Source organism: Carcharhinus amblyrhynchos, chromosome 8 (assembly GCF_965287045.1).
Source record: "Carcharhinus amblyrhynchos chromosome 8, sCarAmb.v2.hapA, whole genome shotgun sequence".
Lineage (NCBI taxonomy): Eukaryota > Metazoa > Chordata > Chondrichthyes > Carcharhiniformes > Carcharhinidae > Carcharhinus > Carcharhinus amblyrhynchos.
The window spans coordinates 76452641-76479730 of NC_137331.1; the positions used below are offsets into that span (position 1 = coordinate 76452641).

Here is a 27090-nt window from a genome sequence, read left to right on the forward strand (position 1 = left end):
TCACCTGACCAAATGCTCTACTAACTTGATGGTATCTATATGCCAATGACAGAATAACCCTTTCAGCCGTGCACGTTTCCCAGCTCTGATGAAAGGTTATTGACCTGAAATGTTAACTGTTGCTCTTTCCACAGATGCTGCCTGATCTGCTGAGAATTCCACTATTTTTTGTTTTTATTTCAAATTACTAGCATCTATAGTATTTTACTTTTTCATTTTTATAGTGGTGTGGTTGATCCATGAAGGAACTTTCAAAAAATAATTTTCACAAAGTAAACAAATTGAAGGCAATAGGGTTAAAGGAGCAGTGGTGGATTGGTATGAATTTAGTCTAGGAACAAAAAGCAGATAGTGGTAAGCAGTTGCTTTTTAGACTGGAAGGAAATGTGCAGAGGTGTCCTCATGGGGTAGTTACGACAACTGCTCTTTTTGAGATATATTCATGACCTAGACTTGGGTATACAGGGCATAATTTCAAAGTTTTTGGATGACAAAATTCAGAAATGTAGCCAACAGTGAAGAGGATAGGAAGAAGCCTCAATTTTGAAAATCTTTATAAAACACTGTAGAATGTCAAGTCTTTAAAAAATGATGCAGTGGAAATTCGATTTTTTGATTTATTATTGTCACATGTATTAACAGACAGTGAAAAGTATTGTTCCTTGCATGCTATTCATACAGAAGGAAACGAAAGTGCAGAATGTAGTACAAAGAACAAAGTAAATTACACACAGGAACAGGCTCTTTGGCCCTCCATGCCTGCATCAGCCATTCTGCCCAACTGAACTAAAACCTCCTACCCTTCCAGGACCATATCCCTTTATCCCATCTTATTCACATATTTGTCGAGACACCTTTTAAAACTCACTATGGTATCTGCTTCCACTACCTCCCCTGGCAGCAAGTTCCAAGCATCCACCACCCTCTGTGTAAATAAAGAACTTACCTTATACATCTTCTTTAAATCTTGCCCCTCACAGCTTAAACCTATGCCCCCTCATTGACTCTTCCACCCTGGGGAAAAAGCTTCTGACGATCTACTCTGTCCATGCCCCTCAATCTTGTAGACTTCTATCAGGTCGCCCCTCAACTTCTGTCGTTCCAGTGAGAACAAACCAAGTTTCTCCAACCTCTCCTCATAGCTAATGCCCTCCATACCAGGCAACATCCTGATAAATCTTTTCTGTACCCTCTCCAAAGCTGCCACATCCTTCCGGTAGTGTGGCTACCAGAATTGAACACTATATTCCAAGTGTGACCTAACTAAGGTTCTATAAAACTGCAACATGACTTGCCAATTTTTAAACTCAATGCCCCAGCTGATGAAGGCAAGCATGCCATATGCCTTCTTGACTACCCTCCCTACCTGCATTGCCACTTTCAGTGACCTGTGTACCTGAACACCCAGATCCCCCTGCTTATCAATACTCTTAAGAATTCTGCCATTCACTGCATATTTCCTATCTGTATTAGACCTTCCAGATCATTATCTCACATTTGTCCGGATTAAATTCCATCTGCCATCTCTCCGCCCAAGCGTCCAACTGATTTATACCCTGATGGTCCTCATCACTATCCACAAAATAGTGATAAGGACCTTTGTGTCGTCCGCAAACTTACTATTCAATCCAGTTACATTTTCCTCCAAATCATTTATATATATTACATACAACAAAGGTCCCAGCACTGATTCCTGAGGAACACCACGTCACAGCTCTCCATTCAGAAACGCACCCTTCCACTGCTACCCTCTGTCTTCTTTGATTGAGCCAGTTCTGTATCCACCTTGCCAGCTCACCTTTGATTCCATGCGACTTCACTTTCTGCACTAGTCTGCCATGAGAGATCTTGTCAAAGCCCTTACTGAAGTCCATGTAGACAACATCCACTGCCTTACCCCCATCAATCATCTTGGTCACTTGCTTGAAAAACTTGTTCAAGTTATTGAGACATGGTGTCCCCTTCACAGATCCATGTTGCCTCTTGCTAACATGTCCACTTATTTCCAAGTGGGAGTAAATCTCATCTCGAAGAATCCTTTCCAATAAGTGCACTCACCTGATAAAGGGGCAGTGCTCTGAAAGCTAGTGGCTCCTGTTACCAAATAAGCCTGTTGGACTTTAACCTGGTGTTGAGAGACTTCTTACTGTGTTTACCCCAGTCCAAAGCTGGCATCTCCACATCATGACCTCCCCTGTAGCCAGTGAGGAGGCAAAGATTTCTCTCAAGGCCCCAGCAATTTCCTCGCTTGCCTCTCTCAGTATTTCGGGGTATATCCCATCAGGCCCTGGGGACTTGTCTACCTTAACGTTTCTCAAAAACCCCAATACCACCTCCTTTTTGATTGCAACATGACTCAAACTATCTACACACCCTTTCCCAGATTCATCATCCACCAAGTCCTTCTCTTTGGTAAATACTGACACAAAGTACTCATTTAATACCTCGGCCATTTCCTCTGGCTCCATGCATATATTCCCTCTCCTGTTCTTGAGTGGACCAACCCTGCTGTTATAGGGTTGCGTTACAGTCATAGCTAGGTATAAAGAAAGATCAACTTAATGCAAGGCAAGTCCATTCAAAAGTCTGACACCAGCAGGGAATAAGCTGTTCTCAACTCAGTTGGTATGTGACCTCAGACTTTTACATCTTTTCTCAACAGAAGAAGGTGCGAGAGAATATCCGGGGTGCGTGGAGTCATTAATTATGCTGGCTGTTTTGCCAGGCAGCAGGAAGTGTAGACAGAGTCAAGGATGGGTGGCTGGTTTGCGTGATGGATTGGGCTACATTCACAAATTTAACAGAATGCTACCAGGGATTAAGGATGTTAGTTTTGTGGAGAAATTAGAGAATCTGAGTGGTTCTCCTCAGAGCAGAGATTGTTGAAGAGGATCATATAATCTCTACAGTGCAGAAGGAGGCCATTCGATCCATCAAGCCTGCACCGACAATCCCACCCAGGCCCCATCCCTGTAACCGCACATATTTACCCTGCTAATCCTCCCGACACCAAGAGGCAATTTATCATGCCAATCAATCTAACCCACACCTCTTTGGCGATTTAGTAGAGGTGCTCAAATCTTGAAGAGCTTTGAGAGAACAAATAAGGGGAGTTTGCTTTCATAGGCTGAAGGGCTAGGGACCAAAATACACAAAGTTAAAATAAATAGCAAAAGAATCGGAAGTGACATGAGGAAAAAATATTACATAGAAAGGTGCCCAGTCTGGAAGTGTAGAGATCAGAATCAATAAAAACTTTCAAAGGGAAACAGTTAAATACTTCTTAAAAATTGCATATCAATGGGGAAAGAGCAGGGGTAGGACTATTTGGAAAGCTGTTTCAAAGTGTATAGGCTTGATCGGCTAAATGGTCTTTTTCAATGCTGTATTTAAGAAACTTACCAGATGTTTATTCCTGAAAAGGATAATTACTTTCGGAGTCCCTGCTATTGCTGACTCTGAGTGCAACAAGCCAGTGTTGTCCAAGTCAACCAATTATTTCTAAGTTTGGTTAGGACGCTTTCTGCAGTCAACAAAGAATGAATAGTGGACTTCACACTAGGGTGTGAATATTAACAATCAAGACCAAAACTTAACATCGAGGAGAAAATTGTTCAGGGTACAGGACAAGCAACCCGTTTGATTGGCACCCCTTCCACCACCTTAAATATCCATTCTCTCTCCACCAGTGGTAGACTGTAGTTGCAGTATATAAAATTTACAAGATGTACTGCAGCAACCTGCCAAAGTTTCTTTGGCAGCACCTTCAAAATCTGAAACTTCTACATCCAGTATGGCAAGGGCAAGAGGCATATGGAAACACCTTCAATTTGCAAGTTCTCCTCCAAGTCTCTCACACATTTGAAAATATATCACTGTTCTACGAAAATCCTGGAACTCCCTCCCTAATAACATTGTGGAAATACTTACACAAGGACTGCAGCAGTTTTGGCAACATCTCACCACCTTGAGGGCAATTAGGGATGGCCAATAAATCCTAGCCTTGCCACAATGAATGAATCATACAAAGAATCACTGTCATTGTGACTATTACACTCTCCTTAGAGAAGCATATCATGGATGATTTTTCAACATTTAGATAGCAAGTTGGTTTTAATCAACTTCAAGGCAACATAAATGATGCATCAGTGTGCATCTCAAAATACTTTTTTCTCAACCCCCTATAAATATCAAGGGTATTACATGAAGGTAGTCATAGTTAACCTAATTTAGGTAACAAACTATCCACTGATGGAATGGCTAATGCTGCCTTCGTAAGGATAGGAAGAAATTTTGTAGCAAAGGTTTTGTAGCAAAATCAGTAATAAAATAGTATAGGCCATTCATCCCAAGTTTGCTGTGATGGTTTTTTCATCACAAGGCCAATCCCACTGTTCACTCCTCATAATACTAAAAGTTCAAGGAACCAATATAGGTCTGTCAGTTTGGCTCAAAGACAGCACTGCTTGTTGTCTTTGAGCCATAAATATTTCATGTTCAAGTCCTTTCCAGAACATTGGCAGATCATCAATGTTATCACTTGTGCAGTACTGAGGCGCTGCTGCATTGCTGGAGATTCTACCTTCCAAAAGAGACATGAAACTGAGCCTCCATTAGCATATTCTGGTGATTGCTTGCCACTCAGACGAGTTACTGAGAATTCTGTATCCTCATTCCTCGCTCAGCCAACATTGCAGTGTGCCAAGTGGCAACCATAAACAATATTTCTTTCTTCAGTGAATGAATAATTTCTACTTCAATGACAAAGAGTCATGCTGCATGTTTCGATGGACAAAGACAATAGTAGAAAAATCAGGCAACAGGAGAACTATTTCGGACTAAATTAAAAGAGGCAGATAGATGAAGATAAGATATGTTTATTGGTACATACCCATCAGTGCGACGTTCAGTATCATTTAAAACATGCGTTCATCCTAAACAAATATCCAATTTCCAGTGCTTTAATACATGTAACTGCAAAGCTATTATAAATTATTTTGGGAGGTACTGGGTGAAGTAAACCATATCATGAACATGTTCCTGCTGACTGGCAAGAGATAAAACAGTAAATACAACAATTCCTATATTACTGGAGTGACTCCTGAAATAATTCACAGAAATAAATCTTACTTAATGCCTTCTACAGTTCAAGTTTCCTGCATGTTTTCCTATGAATAAATCCCATTCATCACAGGCAGTTTATTCACCTCAACATTGCATTCAGTTTATACCCAAAATAAAATCTTAACTTAAAATACATTTCACAATGCAAAGGAAAATGTTTAAGCAAATGCAGTTATTTGAAATTACGTTGCATTAATTATATGGCAGTAACACAGTTCTTCAAAAAAAAGGCACCAACAGGACGTTAGTCCCGTTAAAGTGTCTTGAGTAGAATAATTTATTTTCAAAACAGTGCACAATTTATCTGTTAAGTTAATGTTGTCTATCATCTGATAGGAATCCATTTGTAAGGCAATATATTTATAAAATTACAAAATAACGTACCCCCCAATATACTCATAAACCTGGTTGTTCTGAATTTTTGCTATGTTCCTAATGCTTCTGCTATTTCTAGTTGTTCATCAATCCATGAACCACTATTTTTTGGCAAAAAAATGTATAGATTAAGAGTGAAACGCTTTGCTCATTTATCTCAAATCTACACATTTTTAACTGAAGCATTTGGAACAGTATAATTTTTAAGCACTTGTATAAGGAGTTCACCAAGCTTTTCCATCTTAAAGCCAAAGGATTTTAGGCATTAACATCTCAACAGATCTGCACTGAAGGCATGAAAAGTTTGAAGACATAACAGATTCCATGATGTTGTTGGTCTTTTCAAGCGTTTTGATACCATCTTCACAGCAGTCCCATTTTGTCTTTGCTTGTATTTTCAGTACTTTGATTCCACACTTTCCTGCCTATTTAGCATAAGCTATTTCCTCAACTGCAGCAGCTCTAACCTTTACTCATTTAAATGATATGATAAAGAAAGCTCAGTGAGCTATTCCATAATGATCTACCCCAGTGTTCAGCTGATTACAGAAAAAATACAGAAAAGCATCTTGTTTCTAGCTATGCTTTATCTGTTGCAATTGTAAAAAAAACTATGGTAATATGGGTAACACGCAGTAAATAATCTTCTGTGTACTTGAATCACATGAAGAATGGGGAATTGGGGAATGGGAAGCAGGGGTTAAACAACAATTGCAACCCTGACATTTGTAATGTTTGTACTGGAAGGAATCAAATCCGTTTTATATTACTTTGTGACCTTAGAAAACTTGGTTTCTTGAAAATCATTTTAGAGCGCAATTCCATAGGAGGTTAGCTGAAACATAAAAAAAACATGATCAACAGAACTCCAGCATCTAACTGAACACAGCGGCTATAATAAAGTACGAAAACATATCTGTTGAAAGAAGGAGTTTAAGAAAAAAATGCATTTTATTCAAATTATAGAGTAAACTATTATTTACCTCATTACATAAAATATGATTTAACAGACTAAATTACTATTTGCAAGCCATTACACAAAAGGAACTCAATGTCCTGTGTCCTAATCTGTCCATTTTAGACCTTTTTTGCACAAGTATCATTCTGCTGTCCCTGGCAGTTCTGTACTACCTTTCACACATAGTCTTTCTTCCAGTGAGTATCAGGAATTCTAGTGTCTAATGCACAGCTTCCACTAGGATGTCATTTGATGGTCAGGAATGAAACATTGGTTGATTTCCCCCCAATTCCCAATCGAACAACACGTCGACTATAGCAATCTAACATAATAACAACTGAATCCAAGTCTGTCTTATATGAATCGTTTCCATACCACATCACTAAATATCTTCTTACAGCTACAGGAACAACTTGTAATTATATGTCACTTCTTAATGTAGTAAAATGTTCCATGGCACTTCACAAATGTAAACAAACAAAAGATGGCACTGAGTGAAAGAATGAGACATTAGGTCAGGTGACCAAATGCTTGGTCAAAAGAGATAGGCTTAAACCTATCTCTTCAATGCTCTTCTTGTTGGCCTTGCTTGCTCTATCCTTCACCTTTCATAAAGCTCATGCAATCTAGAACTCAGGGTCCACTACTCTTATCATCTAGTATTTAAGAATTTTCATCTACAATAGGAGCTATGTTATATAATGTAAATTTTTGTTGAGGAATAAGTAACCTTTCCTCCTTCACAAACCATATGCCCTAATTCATCTATTACACTACATTTTTAACAGTTATTTCATGAGTTATCTCTTATTTTTAACTGTTTGCTGTAACTTATAAAACTACTGAATGCTTGTTTAGTTCATTGGTAGCATTCACATCTTCAACTCGGGAGTTAATCTAGTTTGACATGTCACTGCACAATTGAGGACGTTTTGCATTTTCAGAGGCACTGTTTTCTTAATAAAATGTTTTAACGAGATCCCAACATGAAAAAACTCATTAAATTATTTGAAAAGGAGCAGTGAAGATGACCCAGTGTTCTGGCCAGCATTTATCCTTAAGTGACATCACCAAAATTGATTAACCGGTCATTCATCTGAAAATGGTTTGTGGGACCTCACTGTGTGTAAGCTGACTGGTACATGAAATAAAACAAGTGATTATATAATACAATAATTGCACCAAAAGTATTTCATTCATTATACAGTGCTTGGAGAAATCACATGGACATGAAGTGTTATAATGCAAGTTTATTTGTTTTTTTTTAGCTTTTCTTACTTTAAATCTTTGCAGAATTTTGTTTTTTTTTATTGCACAGTCCTTAAACTCCAGTTCTCCATGAATAGCATTTAGAACTCGAAGCAGCTATCATAGAGAGGATTAATTTTGAGCTATGTTCTACAGTTGTAGGGGCAGCATAAACAAACTGCAAACTAACTTGATTAAACTGTTACTTTCAGGGTCGCTGATACACTGACTAAATCAAGTTAGTTTCTCTTGTTTTGAATATTCTTCAATGTTTGCGGGATTGTATTCTGTGAACCATCCATATTTTTATGAAAATAGCAAACTAATGATTTCTATCCTGTCACTTTCCACAGTTTAACCCAGAAGAAAATCTTTTATCTAATATATTACCTGGGCTTGATTGGAACAATATGTTTGGCAGGTTTGCGAAAAGATTGGTTTGGCGCTGATCTTGTCGAAGAAGTCCTGGGAGAAGCACGCACAAAGGTTGAGCCTGGTGGTGGATTCTTAGGAATCTTCTTCACTAAATGTCCAATCCACCTTTTCTGTTCATCCTGAGAGCATGCCAGTAGCAACATATCTCTAGCTGTGTTAACGTCATAATTCACTAAGGAGAAAACACATACTTTTAGCCAAGCTCAACATAAAAGATTCTACATTCCCCTCTGCATTATTCTAGTTACTTTGCAGTTTGATGAAAAAAAAATTAGACAGACGACATGTTTCTATAAACTTGACATGAGCTCCCTAATCAGCTCCAAGAAGCAGCACATTAAATTCACAGCGTGACTTGAACTATCTCAAGATGCCTTACCTCAGTTTGGTGTCTTACTGGAGGAGAGAGGTAACATTATAGGTGCCAACTTGCATCTTACAAACTTGCATGACAGCATGTGGGTATTGAAACATTCTACTTCCCAGGAATATTTTAAACTGTTTTAAACTATTTTAAAGTGAATAGCAAACTAATAGTTTGGAACATTATGAAATATGAACATGACAAATGCTTATTTTTCCCCTCAAACATGGAGATGAAATATACATCGTGAAAGATAACTGACTGTAAAAACTCACTAGGTTTACTGTTCCAAGTTTTTTTTGCTGCTGTAAACATCAAATTTAACGAAACTGTTATAAACCAAGACATAGGCCATGATCCTCACGAACTGGAACAAAGAATCCACATCAGTGGGAAAACAGGAGGGTTTCCTACTGGCAATGGCAGCATCTATCAACATCAATCTGAAAGATGCTAATGAGCTTAACTCAGGGAACCCGTTGGCTAGCCCAGCTGTTCAGAGATTAGAGCACCATTTTTAAAGGGCGCTCCAACTTCCACACTTGGGAACAGGCCCTGTTTCCCCCCTCAAAAAAATGAAATGGTGCCACCTCCCCACTGATCAAGAAGCACCACCAACCCCTCACCAACGAGGGCCATCCTCCCCCACACACAAATAACGGGTAAGCCCCACCCTCCACATCATGCAAGTGTGAGGTTGACCCAACCCCCTCCACTAAAGCCTCCCATCCCTCTCAAAACCCATGGCCCCACTTCCCCCTCAGCCCCTGCTGCTTCTAAAAAAAGGGAAATCTCTGCTGCAAGATGGAGTGCTACAGTGAATTAAAAGGCTGACAGATGACTACAGAGCACGGGGATTAAAGTGATCTGACCACTTCAGAATTTCCACAGCTGACAGGCAGGAATGCAGAGGTTGATCAAAGGGTTGCCCAAAATCATCATGCTGGAAGTGATCTGCAGGTCTGCCAGGGCTAGAAGGGGCAGATCTGTCATGATAACTCCATCCCAGGAAAGAGCGGTGAGGTCAATCCCTTGCTCCTGTCTGAGCGCTACCCAACCCACAGGGCTCTTACTCTGCAGCCTGGCAGCGGCAGAGGGGCACAGTCACTGGACTGAGGATGAAAGAGAGCTTTGGGACATCTGAGGGGGAAGAGAGCTTCAAGTCCTCACTATTAAAAATAACAAATTCCAATTCTTAATACCCTAACCATTCATAAAAAGTTTGTTCTTCCAAGAATTTTGCATTTACCACAGACTTCATTAACTCAGTACAAAATTTATTAGAAAAGACTTCTAAAAAACTCAAGTGATTTGTTTTCTAAAAAAAAATTTATGTTGCAAGTCATGTATGGTACTGCTTTTTAAAATGTCTTTTTACTTGTGTAATTCACCGGCTTGTAAATAAATAGCACAGTAGTTAGCACTGCTGCTTCACAGCTCCAGGGTCCTGCGTTTGATTCCCAGCTTGGGTCACTGTGTGGAGTTTGCACATTCTCCTTGTGTCTGCATGGGTTTCCTCCGGGTACTCCGGTTTCCTCCCACAGTCCAAAGATGTGTGGGTTAGGTTGATCGGCCATGCTAAGAAATTGCCCCTTAGTGTCCAGGGATGCGTAGGTTAGGGGGATTAGTGGGTACAATATGTAGGGATAAGGGGGTAGAGCCTGGGTGGGATTGTGTTTGGTGCAGACTGATGGGCCGAAAGGCCTCTTTCTGCACTGGAGGGTTCTATGAACTAAATAACAATAATTGATCAGACAGTGTGATACTTGAAAATGCACAGGTGATCATGGTGGGCAGCTCACGAAGCGCTGATTATTATAGCAGAGTATCCTATCACTGACGTGCTCAATACATTCAGATCATATGAAACATGGGCATGGGTTTAGTAGCATGGTAGTTACTGGACTAGTAACTCAGAACCTTGGAGTAACAATCCAGAAACAAGAGTTCAAATACCACAATGACAGCTGGGAAATTTAAATTCAGTTAATTAAGGAAATCTGGAAGATAAACAAAGATGACCATAAAACTACCAGATTGTTGTAAAAACCCAACTGAAGAGAATCTGACACTCTTGCCCCATCTGGCCTAGACAATATTACAGTCCCACAGCCATGTGATGAATCCTTAAATGCCTGCACAAAACTATGAATAATAACACCTGATGATTGACTGCCCCACATCAACATCTTGAAGGTCAGGATAATACCACTGATCAGAAACTTAACTGAACCAGTTGCATAAATGTTGTGGCTACAAAAATAGTTCAAAGGTTGATTAGTTGTGGTGAATGACTCATCTCCTGATTCCTCAAATTCTGTCTGCCATCTTTAAGGCAAAAGGGAGAAGTGTGATGGCAAACTTTTCAACTACTTTTCAACTACACTGCTCCAACTACATTCGAAAAGCTTGATACCCTATCATAAACATTCACTCCCCTCCACCTGCAGTGCATTGTGGCTTCAAAACAAGCCAGTAGATGCACTGCAGCAACTTGCCAAGGTTTCTTTAACAGCCCTTCCTAAACCTGCAACTTCCACCATTCAGGAGGACAAGGACAGCAGGCACATAGGAACATCACCACCTGCAATTTCTCCTCCAAGTTAGCAGTTCAAGCAAATAGCAAAGCACCATCATCTTAAGGGCAATTATGGATATGCAATAAATGCTGGTTATCACAGAAGATACATTCCATGAGCGAATAAAACAAATCTGCTTAAATGAATTGTATTTTACTGTAAATGAGGTTAAAAGAGGTCAAGATGAAAGTTAGCACATTATTGATCACAAAATATATTTCATACCTTTGCATGGCACAATCACGTCTTCCTTTTTATCCAGATGATCCTTATGGCACTTAACATGGCATCTCCTGCATTCTAATGCAGCTGGTGGTTTGAAAACATGCCACAGAGGTTTTGCACAAGCTTCACAATTTGTAGGAAAATGGTACAGTGTAGGAATGAATTCATGACCCTTATGAGGTATAAAGTCAGGCTTTTCTGCTGACTGCACAGGATCTGTTTCCACATCCTTCCGACATTCACCCTCATTGGCATATAGTATCTGAAAGAAGCACAATTCATATTTCATTCAAAAACAACATCAAATAATTGAACTGAATGGTTCAAACTACAAAGTTATATGCAAATTTACTGCATACATAATTCTATTAAAAGCTGGTGCATTTTGGAACACTACAGACACAAGATAAATCAATCCTCAAAGTCAGACACTTGGGAATCAATCTGCACAAATGCCTATAACAGTGGGAAACAGGAGTGAAAGTCCAAATGGACATGAAATTTTTTTCTTCTTCACATTAGTTTTGTAGCATTGTACGTGGTGAGGCAAAGGACAGTCTGGGTCTGCTATGTTAAACAGCAGTCACTCACTCACTCTCAGGTGGGCCAAAGATCAGCCATGTAAAAAAAAGTTTCTCTCCTTCTCCCTCCATCCTGCCCTGATTCACAGCTTCTCATTATTCCTTTCCTATCCTCTTTAACAAGGTCTTTACCTCAACAGGTTCTTTATCCTGATCCTTCTCCTAATAAGTGAGTTAAACATTCTTTTTTTGTCTCCTGCAAGACAGGACTTTTCTTCGAGCAATGCTAGAATTTGTCTCTTCTTGATATGCAACTAGGTTCTCTTCTGCTGCCCTTCCTTGATTGGGTACCCAACTGGAACTCTCTTCCTCTCTATGCTGGGGTACTTAATGAGATACCAGACATCTCCGCTTTGGAAGCAGATGTTTCATTACATTAAAGGCACTATATGAGTATAAATTGTTGGTGGCTGGCGAATACTGCCACGTCCTGCTTTTTCTACTAATGTCTTTATCAAGGGACTGGGTCTTACACGAGCGCATTTTACTCGTGTTTACTGGGGTCTCTATTTTTGCCACATTCTGCTGGTTGAGTGGAGATTATAGAGGAAAAAAAATGAAAGAGGGAAAGAAAAAATGTTTGGGGGCCTTGGGTGACAGAAGAGAGTGGAGGAGAGAGAGAAATAGTTCATAAGTAGCAGAGTCTGAAATAGTTGTCAGCTGGGCTAATAAATCCAACTGGATGTGAAAGTGGACTGGGGAGATTGCAAATATTACACCACTGTTTAAAGAAGGGGAGGAATAACTTCAGTTAACTTCCTTTAATGAATTTAGTGTGTATACATCATGCAAGTACAGCAAATTTACACTGTTCCATGTACTTCAATGCCGAGTCTCTTAGCAAGATACCAGTGCAGCACAGCTTTGAAAGGAGCAGGGCAGTTTGGACAGCAACTTCCTGACTTAGCCTTTAATTGTTCTTCGTAGATGCTGGAGATTGCTGACCAATTTACACTTATAATGGTTTAATGCTATTAGACTTTCTTATTTCTGCAACAAATTCTGGTCCAATGTTATTTTAGCTATACATAAACACGTAGAATCATAGAATACCTTCAGTTCAGAGGGAGGCCATTTGGTCCATTGGGCCTGTACTGACAACAATCCCACCCAGACCTTATAACCCACAGGTCCTTTTCATTGTGACCATGACACCCATCTTACAGCCTAAATACAGACAATAATAAAAATAAACTCCAAATTCAGAGTACTTGATGGAAACTGACGGTGCTTGATAGCCCACCTGGAATATCCGAGGAATTTCACCAGTTTCTGCCCTGTACACGTCACCTTGTGTTACAGGGCGCACATGGAATAATTTGCTGGAACATAATGGCAAAGAGATGCAAATGACTTACAGATTTCATTATGTTGTGTTCATTCATATGTAAATCAACTTTAAAGATAAAGCTTTTAAAGATTTATTATTAGATGTAACTGCATTCATATATAAAACAATTTGCAGTTAAAAATTCTCTATCTGCATAACATTCTTATTCACAGATGCTAGGAATTAATTGCTGAAGATAACAGGTTTGTTGCCATATTCATATGATGCAGAGCTGTGCAACATATTTTAAATCTTAGTCATTTCAATTGAACAAAAATTGTTGCACCAATTTTTTGACTGAATTATCAAAATCCTACAGGTGAATTCCAGACTATCTGGTAAGAAAAGCCAACAAGTCTGTTGCTATGTTTTTCACCTTATCAACTGATCAAGATGCTACGCAGAAAGGAATATCTGACATTGCCATTCTCACATTGTTTGTGTAGAGTGGGATTTTGTTCCATCTCATTTATATAATAGACATTAGTTGTTTTGACAATATTTTCCAAATGAAAACATGAAGGGGAGGGGAAATCAAATCAAAATGGAAGGTATTAAAATAGATTTAGCTACTGCCCATCTGAAAAATAAGTTTCATAGTTTGGTTTTGCCTATGAAATGTGTGGCAGTTGGACTCTTCAGTAGTTGATATTGGTTATATTAGCAGAGTTCAAAGATCATTAAGTCACGAGGCTGCTGTATTGTGAAAATTACATTACATTTAAGAAAACTGTACAATCTCACAATTTGTTTGTAACAGAGAAAAGGTTTTGCAAACACTGGTGGTTATTTGCATTTCTGCTCGCCTAGCAGTGATGAGCAGGTTATTGCTAAGTAAGTGCAGCTTGACAATACTGTCAAGGACACCTTCCATCACTTTGCTGATGATGGAGAGTAGACTGAGGAGATGGTAATTGGCTGGATGGGATTTGTCCTGCCTTTTGTGGACAAAATGTACCTGGTCAATTCTCCACATCGCCAGGTAGATGCCAGTATGGTAGCCATACAGGAACAGCTTGGCTACATATACAGCTAGTTTTGGAGCACAAATCTTCAGTACCTTAGTCAGAATGTTGTCAGGGCCATAACTTTTACTGTGTCCAACTGTTTCTTGATGTCATGTGGAGTGAACTGAATTGGCTGAAAACTGGCAGCTGGAATACTGGGGACTTTCACTTGGGACTTCTGGCTGATGATAGTTGGAAATGCTCCAACATTGTTTTTGATATTGATGGCTCCCCCATCATTGAGCATGGGAATATTTGTGGAGACTCCTCCTTCAGTTACCAACATTTACAACTAGATGTCGGAAGACTGCAGAGCTTCAATTTGGTCTGTTAGTAGTATGATCATGTTGCTCCATCTTGTGCATGTTGTTTTTGTCGTTTGTCATGTAGGTTTGCATCTTGTTTTCAGTTACAGCTTGACAATGCTCATGGACATGCTTTCCTGCACTCATCAATGACCCAGTGTCGATCCTTTGGTTTGATGATAAATGCATTGAGGGATATGTTGGACAATGAGGCTACACATTATAATTTTATATAATTCCAGTGCTGCTGACAGCCACAATGTCTCATGAATGCCCAGTTTTGAGTTGCTAGATCTGTTTTGAATTTATTATATTTAGTACAATGATAGTAAAGCACAAGACAATGGATAGTGTCCGCAGTGTGAAGACAGGACTTCTCACCAGAAGGACTGTGCAGAATTCACTTCTACCAATGTTGTCACAGGTAGATACCTCTGTGACAGGTAGGTTTTTAAGGCAAGGTCAAGTAGGTGTTTTTCTGGTTGATTTTCTCAGTAGTTATTGCAGGCCCAATCCAGTAGATACATCTTTAAGGTTGGCCAACATCACCCAGAATACTTTCTGTGCCCTTGCTATCCTCAGTGTTCCTTTCAAGTAGTATGCAACACAGAAGAGTACATGGTATTCAACTGATTCATCAGCTGAGGAAGGATACTAGGTAGTAACCAGCTGGAGAATTTTTTCCATGTTTGATCTGATGCAATGAGACTGCATGGGATCCACATCTGGTGGATCTGGCCTGTCAGTGGAACAGGTCATAGCTAGGGGTGGTAATGGAGAAGTCTGGAACAAAAGCAAAATATCTGAAATAAGAGTAGAAATTGCTGGAAAAACTCAGCAGGTCTGACAGCATCTGTCTAAATGAAACAGAGTCAAAATTTGAATCCTTATGGCTCATCTTCAGAGACTCCGAAGCTCTGAAGCAGAGTCATATGAACTCGAGAAACCAGAACATTGGCTCTAAGGTATGATTGTGGTGAATGGATGATAGCTGAAATAGATTCTAGAGGGGGTACCTCTGTTGTTTCACATAATGGGGAATAGTAGCCAAGTGGCAATGTTAGTGGACCATTAATCCAGAGGTCTGGACTACTGCTGTGGAGGTTTGAGTTCAAATCCTACGAGGGCCGTCAAGCTGTGCCCACCCCCCGCTTACGATAATTCTTCTTATTTTAATACAAGTTCCCAGATGTTAGTTAGGAGCTCTTTCCAGAGTTAACTGGGTAAGGTGTGCTGTTATTGTCTCCATAGCCTAAATTTATGCAATCAGATCCGTCCAGTTTTATTCTTAAAATTTTCGCAACAGTTTTGATAGAGCCGAGTGGTTTGCTGGGCCACTTCAAAGGGCAGTTAAGAGTCAACCACATTGCTATGGGTCTGGAGTCACATGTAGACCAGACCAGGTAAGGACAGCAGATTTCCTTTCTTAAGGGATGTTAATGAATCATATGGGAGTTTTATGACAAACCTCTAATGTCACTATTACTGAGTAACTACTGAGACTACTCGTCCAGTAAAATGATCACTTTGCTTTGAAGCATCAGAGGTATCCTTGCTGGAATTTGTTTTAACCACTGGTGTTGTCAGACTTTTTACTGTATCCCTTCTCCCAGTCAGACATTATGCTTCTCATTAGTATCCTCCATTTTCTTATCCAATTGTGTGTTCTACTTCGGATTCCCCTATTCAACATGTCCTTTTTAAAAGGAATTCAGTGTCAAGGCAGTTGTACTTACTCTATATCCAATACCATAGAAGGATTCGACTGTTCTTTGTTCAATTCATCGTTGTAAAACAGTATTTTTCTGCTGCTGACCACAACATACTGTAGAAAGAGTTTGACATTACAAAAAAAATCAAAATTTTGTAAAGATGCACAAAAGACTTTTTAGATCTATTTTCTATCAGTTTGCTGAAGACCCAAAAGACCCTATGCAACAGTCTGACAACCTCAAAGTTTCTGATCTGCATCATCAGCCTTACAAACCTCAAGCTGCACTGAGTTAGCTGACCTCAACCTGAAATGTAGTTGAGACAATACAATTAACCTCAATGTTCTGTGCTAGAAAAATGAATAAAATCAGCCAGTATTACTATGTGCTAACCCCAGCAATCAAATAGGAGGAACTGATGTCAGTAATTTGTAGCAAGAATCCAGGTGTTAAAGAAGTGGCAGTTAAGTACTGCATGATACAACATATCTAGAAAGGACAAAGTAGGAAGGAGGTAAATAGGGTAGCTGTACTAAAGAGAGATAGCTTTAACAAATATAATATTAAGATAAAAACAGAATTAATATGATTGAGACAAAGGATAAGAAGGGACTGATCATGTTAACAGGGATTCTATATAAATCATCAAAATGTGAAAGGGACTTGAAGGAAGAAATATGTACACAAATACATTTTTTACCATCCACACTCATGATTTTGAATACCTGTATCAATCTCCTCTCAAACTTTTCTCCAAATTGTTCAAATTTTTGATAATAATTAATATGAATTCTTTATTGTTATTGGCTTTTACTTTGTTTCATTGTGAGGTTCTTTTTCAGTTTCAGTTGGGCCCAAAATATTACCTGTATAAACGTGAACCCTGTCACTTCTGGCCTCAAAAAAATTTCAAAAATCCAACTTCATCGGTATACATGATAAATCTTAAAATTTGCAACTTGTTCAAGCCATTGAGATTCTAATTGCATGAACCAGAAGGTTGCAGGATCATGTGTATACCTTACACAGCGAGTTCCTCTTGAAGAGAGGGTGAAAGGGTAAGAGTAACAGCCTAAAAACAAATAGAGGTCAGGAGTTTCTTCACAGGAAGAGGAAAAGACTCATTGTAGTCCAGGGGTTCTCAACTGGGGTTCATATCAAGATTCCAAAGATTCTGCCAGTGGCTTCTTGCCTCGATTGGCATGGCAATGTAAAGCCAATCGCTGAAGGTTACTATATACAGAACAGTGACCTTTACCCCCAAACTCAAATTACCAATCAACAAGCATAGGCTGGAATTCTCCCCCAAAAATTCCAAGTGTCGAACGCGTGTGAAAACTGGAGTAATTCACTCTTTTTTTCAGTGGGAGTTCACAGAAGAGTCTCCCACACTCTATGCACTGCAGAGGCTACAGCATGAATATCATTAAATTTCAGGGGATGGGCCCTATTCCCGCTGGAGAGGCTGAAATCAGCATGCTGAACGAGCCACTGTGCATGCATTGATCTGTCAGTGCCAAGATCGACGCATGTGCAGCAACCCCAACTGATAGCCCACTGATTGCTGGGCAGCCGTGCGACTCCTGAAATGCTGGCTCGCCGCCGTTCCATGTCCTGATTTCTGGCCTAGCCCTGAACCCACAGCAGGCTGCACCACTGCGCAACACCCCCCCAACCCCCAAACGGTCAACGGCTCGTACTGATTGCTGGCCTCCCTCCTTCCCCCACCGATCCCAAATGCAGAGTTGCAGCGAGAACCCCTCTGGTCACCCCTTAGGCCCCACCCCATCCCCATATGCCTCACCCCATGTCCAGTGGATAGCGACAAGGTGCCCCTGGGCATTGGCACTTTGCCTTTTGGGCAGTGCTGGGGCCCAGGTTGGCATTGCCAAAGTATCAATGCCCAGGCCCTGAAAGTGGGGAACTAGTGTAAACCCCGCTGACGTGAAATACTCTTCATGGAGTGGGAGAGGCTAACAGGCTCGGCGATTTCAGTCCTGGGCCCACTAATCCCATTTAAATAACATTTAAATGAGTCCCTGAACGTGTAATACAGCGTCGCGCCTATTTCCAGCTTGGCGCCTGAAATCTGGCACTGGGAGAGGAGTTCAGGACCGGATGCCCAGTGGGGATTCCGCTACTCCGGCCCCATTGAAATCTCCCGATGGGAGAAACGTCCCCAACTCTGCCTGACAGCGGACATGAGAAATCGGAAGCTACTCTCTGGCTCCAGAAACTTGTGGTCATCCGTACAGCACCACAAGAAGGAGATGGCATCCAGTTTCAGTTGGCATGTTTCTATTTTGCTTGTTAGTGACAGACAAGAGAGGTCAGAGCTAGTATGGCCATCAACACATGTGGTTCCATCAGCACTCTATCAGCTTCAGTGACATTCTATTAGCCTCAGAGTGACAGACTACCTAACTTGGCAACAGTCTTGAGCTAGGGCAGACACTGAGCATGACACAAGCACGTGCGTCTTGAAGGTAATTCCACATCTGGTCAGAATTGTTGTTTACCATCAGCAACACAGTCCTATACTAACATTCCTAATTCTGCTTTTAAATATGTGATGCTGTCTACAGTTAAGAAATGTTATTTTTTCAGAATTAAAACTTGTACATTTATTAACCTATTTGTTTTTTAAATCAGCTGTTGATATTATACTATAATTTAACCCTGTGTATTTGTTCGCGAGACCTGGGTTAAAAATAACATTCTATCAAAAAGAGAGATTTTATCCAGGTGTGAAATACAATTTAACAGTGCAGTATACATGATTGAAAACTTAAGTTTTTTTTTGAAACAACCATTTCATACCTGTTTTTTCCATCCGTATCTCTTGATGTTTGCCCTGTTTGGTATAGATAACCAGCCCTCCATCCTGGTTTCTGATTTCAAAAATACATTGAAATTGTAGTGAATGAAAACACCTTTGACATGAATTCTGCTTGTGAAAGCAACAACATCACTGTAGGCCTAGTCATATAGAGTTACATTACAGAAATGACATAAATTCCAGTCAGGCTGCCACTTACGTTTCTTTCTCCCCTTTTTAAACCATTAGGCTTAACAGACAATACAAAGATGTATAATAAACTTTTTAAACTTTTCTAAAAATAATGAAAACTGGAATCCGGTCTTTTGGTATCAAAATTCCACTGCGTACAGTGAATATGGTTAAATGGCACTGTAAGGATAAATGCAGGGTGATGTGTATTTCTGGGTTCATCCTCCAAAAATCTGGTCTGATTATCTGGTCACTATCACAGTGCTGTTTGTGGGAGCTTGCTGTATGCAAATTGGCTGTCACATTTTATGCATTAGAATTGTGACTACACTGCAAAAGTGAAGCACTTTGAGATGGTGGCAGTTATGTAAATGGCTTTATAAATGTATTTTTTTCTTTTTACAAATCTGTTGTAGAGGTCCTAATCTCCACCTGTAATGGAGAGGCACTTTCAACATTTCCCAATGAACCCAACATAGAATGCCAAAGAGGATTTATGTATGTTCTAACGTCATCTGATGAAATGGAGGATTATGTTGTGAATGCAGGAAACGTGCATGTGAGCAATTTACACTGCAATAGCCAGTTTAATGAGTTCAGTTTTCAATGGTGTTTATTGAGCATTATTTGGCCCCTACCAGTAATATTGGATCCTGATAAAATGTCAGCTTCTAGTCATGGAATTGACTCCTAGGACAGATTACTTACCTTAATAATGCTTTTTTTTAGATCATGCCCTAAAGCAGGTTACAGCAACAATCACTAGAAGGTTCACAGTTTTGTCACATGAAAACATGTATCCATGTTGCACCTGCAGTATGGTACAAGTTTTTTCTTTGACAGACAAGGTCAAGAGCTGTTGGTATTTCAAGGTGTTACTGATCTCTTTTTGGGAGATGTGAGAGGAAGGATATGCCGTGGAATGGTAGAGCAGCAATTGCCTCAATTCCATTCAATATTTTGGCCCTTCCCTACCTCTAGCTTTTCTTGACTGAGGAATTAGAAGCTGTCAAAGCCATCACTGTGCTTACCAGCGAGGCAAAGAATCTATAACACTTCCAGGATCACCCAGCTTTTACTTCTTGAAGCAAGTCATTGTATCTCAAGATTGACACAAATTGATACTTGCGACAATACATTCTTAGAAAAAGAACCAATAGGATATTTGTCACTTTTAACGTATTAATGCACAATTAATGTACAGGCTTCAATTGAAAGCACTTGGGTTTATGGGCTTGGAGCTCGGCCTCACCCATTCAAGTCCATTCCCAACAAATAACACCACACAAATATTAACTAAATAGGTGCAAGAACCACAATCTTATCTTTGCAACATGGCATCTGTTATTCATTACTGCACTGCAAGTTGAGTATGTTTATTCATTCACAAATAAAATGATTAGAATGAAACAATTGAAGTAACTTGTGGGAATAGGGAGAAGAAATTACACTATTGCCATAATGTAAATAATTTATTTTAACTTGACGTTTATTATATATGATGAATTGAAATTGGAAAATTGCAGACATATGACATACGTGCATTTACTTTTCTTGCGCAAATTAAACAAATCTCAATCTTTTCCCTTGATTTCTACAACTTTCAATGACTCTATAGTAAATGAGACCATCAAAGCTAATTAATCTAATAAATGTTAAAATGCTGTTAATCAGTCAAATAACACCTCTCTTTAACTTACTATATATTGAAAGTTAGTGAAAAAATATGCTATTACCATCAATCGTAAGCACAATAGTCATGATAAAAAAAGCTAACAAGATACATACAACTACCAAAGGATTCATCACCACATTCTGAAGAGCAACTAGAGATAGGCAATAAATGTTAGCCTAGCCAGCAATGCCCACATCCCTTAAATACATTTTTTAAGAGGATTCTTTAAAAAAAATTGAAATTGTACCTTCAACTGTAAATAAGTGGAATCCCAGTCAAAAGATTTTAAGAGGGCAGAGTTGGAGAACTGCAGACTTCTTAAGGCACAATTTTAAACTCCAACGAAAGCAGGTTCTGAAGCAGGAGGGAGTATAAAACTGAATGGATGGGATTCCTCCAGGAACCCGTCCACCCTAACCCAGATCTAATTTCAAGCTTGGACAGATAACCTGTCAAGGCCCTTAAATGGCCACATAATGGCTATTTAGGGGCCTTACCCCACTTAGTCTCAATTTTTAGGCTGGTGGGACCAAGGATGGGTTGAGTGGGAAAGTGATATTTACACATATAGGCAACAGAGTTTTGGATGAGCCTATCGAAAGTGCAAAATGAGAGGTCAACCAGGACAGCACTGGAATAGTTTATACTAAAGCACAGATGAGGGTGTCAGCAGTAAATAATCTGGGACATGGATAGAAGCAAACAATAATTTTCATGGAGATAGTAAGCGATCAGAAGCTCAGTTGAAGGTCACTAGTATGCTAAGGGACAGAGGTTTAAAAAAAAATAGTGGCAGGGTGTAGGTTGAAATTAGTGGTGAGGGAATAGGGACTGTGCTGCAGGCTGAATGTGATGCCTTCTTTCCTCTTAATGTTTACATGAAATAAATTGTGGGCATCAAAAATTGAATGTTGAACAGCCTGACAAACAAAGAGACAGTAGAGGGGGTCAACAAAGATGGTGAGGGAGGTCTGGGTGTCATTAATGCACATGTGCAAATTGATATTATGGCTCATAACCTCCGATCTCTGGGGAGTGTCATGATGCACTGGGAAACCTCTCTCAAAACTCCGCACATAATGATTGCACAGAAAGTGCCCAGGAAGTTCAAACTTTTGACAGAAAATTACCCTCCACTGGATACCATCCAATAATCCGATTTAGTTTGGAGACTTTGGATAGTCCCAATTGTTTTAGCAGAATAGTTACCCAGGTAAAATGAGAAGAATTAAAACCACTTTCTGTCAGCAGCTTTTGTAATGATCACCCCCACACCTCCGACCCCCCCGCCCCGCCCCCCCAATCCCCATTTCCACTGGACTCCCTGACTACCTTCCATCCCCACATTACTCCCCATCCCCCCTTCTATAGCCCTCATACACCCAACTACCCTTCTTGATTCCCTGACAACCACCACCCCCCTCCCACCAACTACACTCCTGACTTCCTGACTGACCACCCGGCACTCTTGTTAACAACCCAACCCCCTCCTTCCCAATGGCAACTTGTATTCCTCCTCAACTGACTGACCATTAACATCCCCCCTCAACCCTCCATCTTGCCCTCTTACACACTTAGCTTCTACCTGGCTTTTAAAAGCAGCTGCGACTTTGAAACTGATGTGCTTCGTGGCAACTAGCGCCATGAAAAAAGGGGTACGGCTTGATTGAAGACCTTGGGAAACTGGCTGCACTATACTATTCTCACCTGGCTCAAGTTCAAAGGTTGGGTGAGAAAGGTGCTGCTGTATTTTAGTGAAGATAAATAGGAGCAGAATGACAATCTGACTGTGATTGCCACTCCACGGAAGTTCTGGCCCCATTTTTAGACGGTGTCACTAAACAGCAGCATGGATATGAGAAAAAGATCATCATTATTCAGTACACTTAACCATAATACCCAAACTTCTAATTCTTTTTCTGAAACGTAGATTCAGTGATTCATAGAAAACATAGTTCTGCGATTTTCAGAACATTGCAACATTATAAAAAACATATTGAAATAGGAAAATTACAGGCAATTCAGGAGCACAAGGATAAAGCAACCATTGTTGTTTAAAAAAAGACCATGCTAAGCTGCATTCAATAATTTGTACAATAATGCTATTAAAATTTGACACTTTAATGCTTTAAAAGACAGTATCCCTTGTAAAAAATTAACTCTGAAAACTAGTGTGGCAATTTTGCATCACAGTGAAAAACATGGGAATGACAACTCTATTGAAAATTTATAAAATGTCCCTAATTTTATTTTATTGTGGTTCATATAAAAAGTAGAGAAATGATTTAATCATATATTAAAACATGACACTCCAGTTTTTTCAAACAAGTACAAGTATTCAAAAGGTTAATGCATTATTTTAAAATTGATTATGTGTTTAGTAGACATTAACTTTCTCTGAAAAGCCGCCAACACTTCTGTAACCTTGAATGGTCAATTAAAAGTTATGCCAAATTAAAGCTTTTAATGACTGCTTCTTGTTGTATCTGTTAAATTAAGTGTTCAAACATTCTCATGAATAATTCTGTAATTCTTCAATAAAAGATGGATAAAAAGGAATGCTGTCCCTTAAATATCACAAAGCGACTTAATCAGATAGAAATGGAGTCAGACATCAAATGCCAGCCAGCATGCAGAAAGTGCAATAGAACAAGGCTTTCAATTACTCACTGGAAAAGATAGATAAGACATGTGTTGCAAGAGGAACACCCAACTAGGCACAAAGAATAAAAGGCATTTCTATAAAAAAAAGGTTTATCTGGAACATAATTTTTAAAAGTTACTCTGCCATAATATGTCTTTAAAGTGAATGGAATTTTAATGAGTGAACTATTTGTTTATGAAAAATGTTTGCAGGTCAGTACCCAAGTGGATAGATGTCAGTGACAAAATCTGGATTTGAATTCAAGCACCAGTCATTACAAGATTACTTTCCAGCTGACATAAACAAACTTGGAATGCAACAATTTTAATTTCTTTTTTGGAGATGTGCTATACAGATTCATAGGATGGTTACAGAGCATGGGAGGAGACCATTCAGCCCTTTTGAGTCTATACTGGCTCTCTACCAGAGCAATTTAGACAGTTCCACTCCCTTGTCTTTTCCCTGCTTCTTTTCAGTTGTCTTTTGGAAGCCCCTTTTGGAAGGCATCATTGAAATCGCCTCCACTATATTCTGGGGCAGTGCATTTGAGATACTAAGCAGTTGCTGTGTAAAAATCTTTTCCTCATGTTAACTTTGGTTCATTTGCCAATACTTAAATCCATGTGCTCTGCATCTAGGTGTTCAGATCCCTCATGATTTTGAGCACCTCGATCAAACCTCCACTCAACAAGAAAACAGTCCAGCCTCTCCAATAGTCTCTTGTCCCTGAAACCACTCCTTATATTTTTTCTGTACTCTCGCTAAAGAATTTCTAAAATGGAGGGCCCAGAATTAGACACAATGCTCAAAATTAAACCAAACAAGTGTTCAATAAAGTTTCTTTCACAACTCTTCTTTTATATCTTCTGGGTTGGATTTTCAACCCCCCAAAAAAAAAAATCGGGAATGGGTGTGGGAATCAGAAACACCAATGCCACAGGGCCTCACTGAACTTTGCTCTCTAAAAGAACCCCACACAATCTTCCTATAAGCAGGACGAGGTAACCACTGATTGGCCTAAGGGACATTTGTATTTATGCCCCATTGTATTTTCATTGGGCTGGATGGAATTTGGAAGCCACTGGAAAACTGCTAGGTAAAAGAGTTTGGGAACCTTGGGAGAAGCTTGCTGAGGAATTAGGATCATTCTGACAAGCAAGAATTAAATCTTCAAATATTATTATTAGATGATGTCTAATAAATGAGATGTGGATTTACTATAGCAATCGATCATGGTGCTCTGTGCTAGAATGGCAGGTTGACCATTATATTGACCAACATTGTGTAAACGTTGTGATGTATTAAAGTACTTGTCCTATTAGAAAAAGTGCTACTATTGTTACAAATATCTAGCTCATAATTTGTTTGTTTTAGAATATAACATTGTTTTACAAATTAAAGATTTAGCTGTAGAAAAGTAGGAGCATCTGATTGCGAAACTCAAAAAAAAATCTGAAGTAGGTAGTTGTTTGGTAGTACAGGGCTTGAGTAAAGATGAAAAATTATATTTTATGGAAGCTTTTCATCTTGCACTCATCAGGATAACTGCAAGAATATAAATATCTGGGGAAACAAAAAATTTTTGTAGTATGAGAAGAGATTACGGATCAGATGGCAAATGGAAATTGATTGGTAGAGGCGTTGCCATGGAAAATGCACCATTTCACAGTGATTGACAGTTAACTTCCAAGCATTGTTTGAAACTTTAAATCAGGTAGCTTGTCTCGGCATTGCCCTAAAACGGACCAGCAAACGGCTACCACTTATGTTGTTTAGCCGAAACAGATGCAATGTGTGTTCTTTCTGCCTGCAAAATAACGTGTCAGATAAATTTGTGCTAGTGTGATGCTAGGTATGTAGGTCACATAGACTGATTGAGCTTACCAAACAGCATGTCTCTTCTGCTGTTCATAAAGCGCAAGGTGTAGACCATATCCAACCAGTCCATGCTTGCAAAACTGGAAACTCAGTGTCCAATGTTAGATGTGATTCCGTGACTGGACAACATTTCTATATGTAGTTCTCAGTGTGCTAAAAATTACACTGACAACCAATTTAAGATTGTTAATTGGGCTTGCAGCCTGGCGCATTTGTAAGGACTGAAAGTCACATATACTGATACACAGGACCCTGTCCTTTTTAAACAGAATGAACATTCACACATATTGCACATGTTTCAGCTAAACAAAATAAGTGACAGCCATTCACAGGTTTGTTCCCCAGGGCAACAATGCCTTGACCAACAGGGTCAAGGTGCCTAGTTTTAATTTTCAAACAATGTCTGACAGCTAACTGTCAAGTCACCATTAACAGATTTACTCTCCACGGTAATGTCTCTTGCAATCAGAGGCCAGCCCCGATCAATCAACACTTTCTTTTCAGACAGTATAAAGTTGTTGTTTTCCTTGACATTGGTATTCTTGCATTTGTCCTGATGAGCGCTAGATGAAAAGTCTTTTTTTAAGCATAACTCTGAAGTATCACAGAACCCTTACAGTGCCAAAGGAGGCCATTTGGCCCATTGAGTCCACACCAACCACAATCCCACCCAGGACCCACTCCCGTAAATGGAACTCAAAAAATCCTGTTTTCACTACACTTAAAAAGTAACCTGTGATTAGCTTACAAAGTCAGAATTGAGAATGAAAAAAATTGCCTCCACTAGATTCCGGGGCAGTGCATTTGAGATGCTAAGCAGTTGCTGTGTAAAAATCTTTTCCTCATGTTAACTTTGGTTCATTTGCCAATACTTAAATCCATGTGCTCTGCATCTAAGTGTTCAAAATCACGAGGGATCTGAACACCTCGATCAAACCCCCACTCAACAAGAAAATAGTCCAGCCTCTCCAAAAGTCTCTCGTCCCTGGAACCACTCCTTATATTTTTTTCTGTACTCTCTCTAAAGAATTTCTAAAGTGCAGGGCCCAGAATTAGACACAGTGCTCAAACTTAAACCAAACGAGTGTTTAATGAAGTTTAATTTGGCATTCCCTATTGGAGCCAGGGAGTCTGACGAGGGGACAATTACACCTATGAGAAATAAGGATTATGCATTTGAGTTGCAGAATCAAGGAGTTCTGTTGATAGTAAAATCATTTGTTTTAGATTCCTGTTTGAGATCTATCCAAAGTATGCCCTGTTGTCACAGAGATTGGTTATGGGGGTGAGAGCTTCTTTTTTTAAAGTTACTTGGGTGTTTGCTCAGAAAGCAGGTAATTGCAATTTTGTGTTGACTACATCTCACTGGATTGAAAGAATCAACAGGTGATGACTGGTAGATGAGGCCTTCACTTTAAGCAGAGAAAATATTGTCCATCCTGCAGAATGCCAGCAGGACACAAACTCAGTATGGATGTTGTGAAGGTAAAAGCAGCTGCAAGATTTGCCTAGCTGACAGCTACAGGAAAAAAACCTACAGCTGATCTCACAGAGCTTTGTGACAGAAATCAGTCAACAGATTTAACTTGGAAGTTGTGAGAAAGCTGTTTGGTATCTGCCAGCATTCAGAACAAGGAGCT

General features: G+C 39.5%; 1 protein-coding gene across 1 annotated transcript in view; it reads right to left on the reverse strand.

The window, feature by feature from the left end:
* Window positions 1-4861: 4861 nt before the first annotated feature.
* rock1 (Rho-associated, coiled-coil containing protein kinase 1) overlaps window positions 4862-27090 on the reverse strand; it is a 140045-nt gene continuing 117816 nt past the window's right edge. Inside the window, exons 28-33 of the mRNA XM_080194293.1 lie at window positions 19064-19134; window positions 16268-16356; window positions 13133-13211; window positions 11309-11570; window positions 8096-8312; window positions 4862-6334 (exon numbers count right to left, since the gene is read on the reverse strand). Of these exons, the coding sequence (XP_080050419.1) occupies window positions 6331-6334; window positions 8096-8312; window positions 11309-11570; window positions 13133-13211; window positions 16268-16356; window positions 19064-19134 (722 nt within the window). The 3' untranslated portion in view covers window positions 4862-6330. The remainder of the gene's footprint in view (window positions 6335-8095; window positions 8313-11308; window positions 11571-13132; window positions 13212-16267; window positions 16357-19063; window positions 19135-27090) is intronic.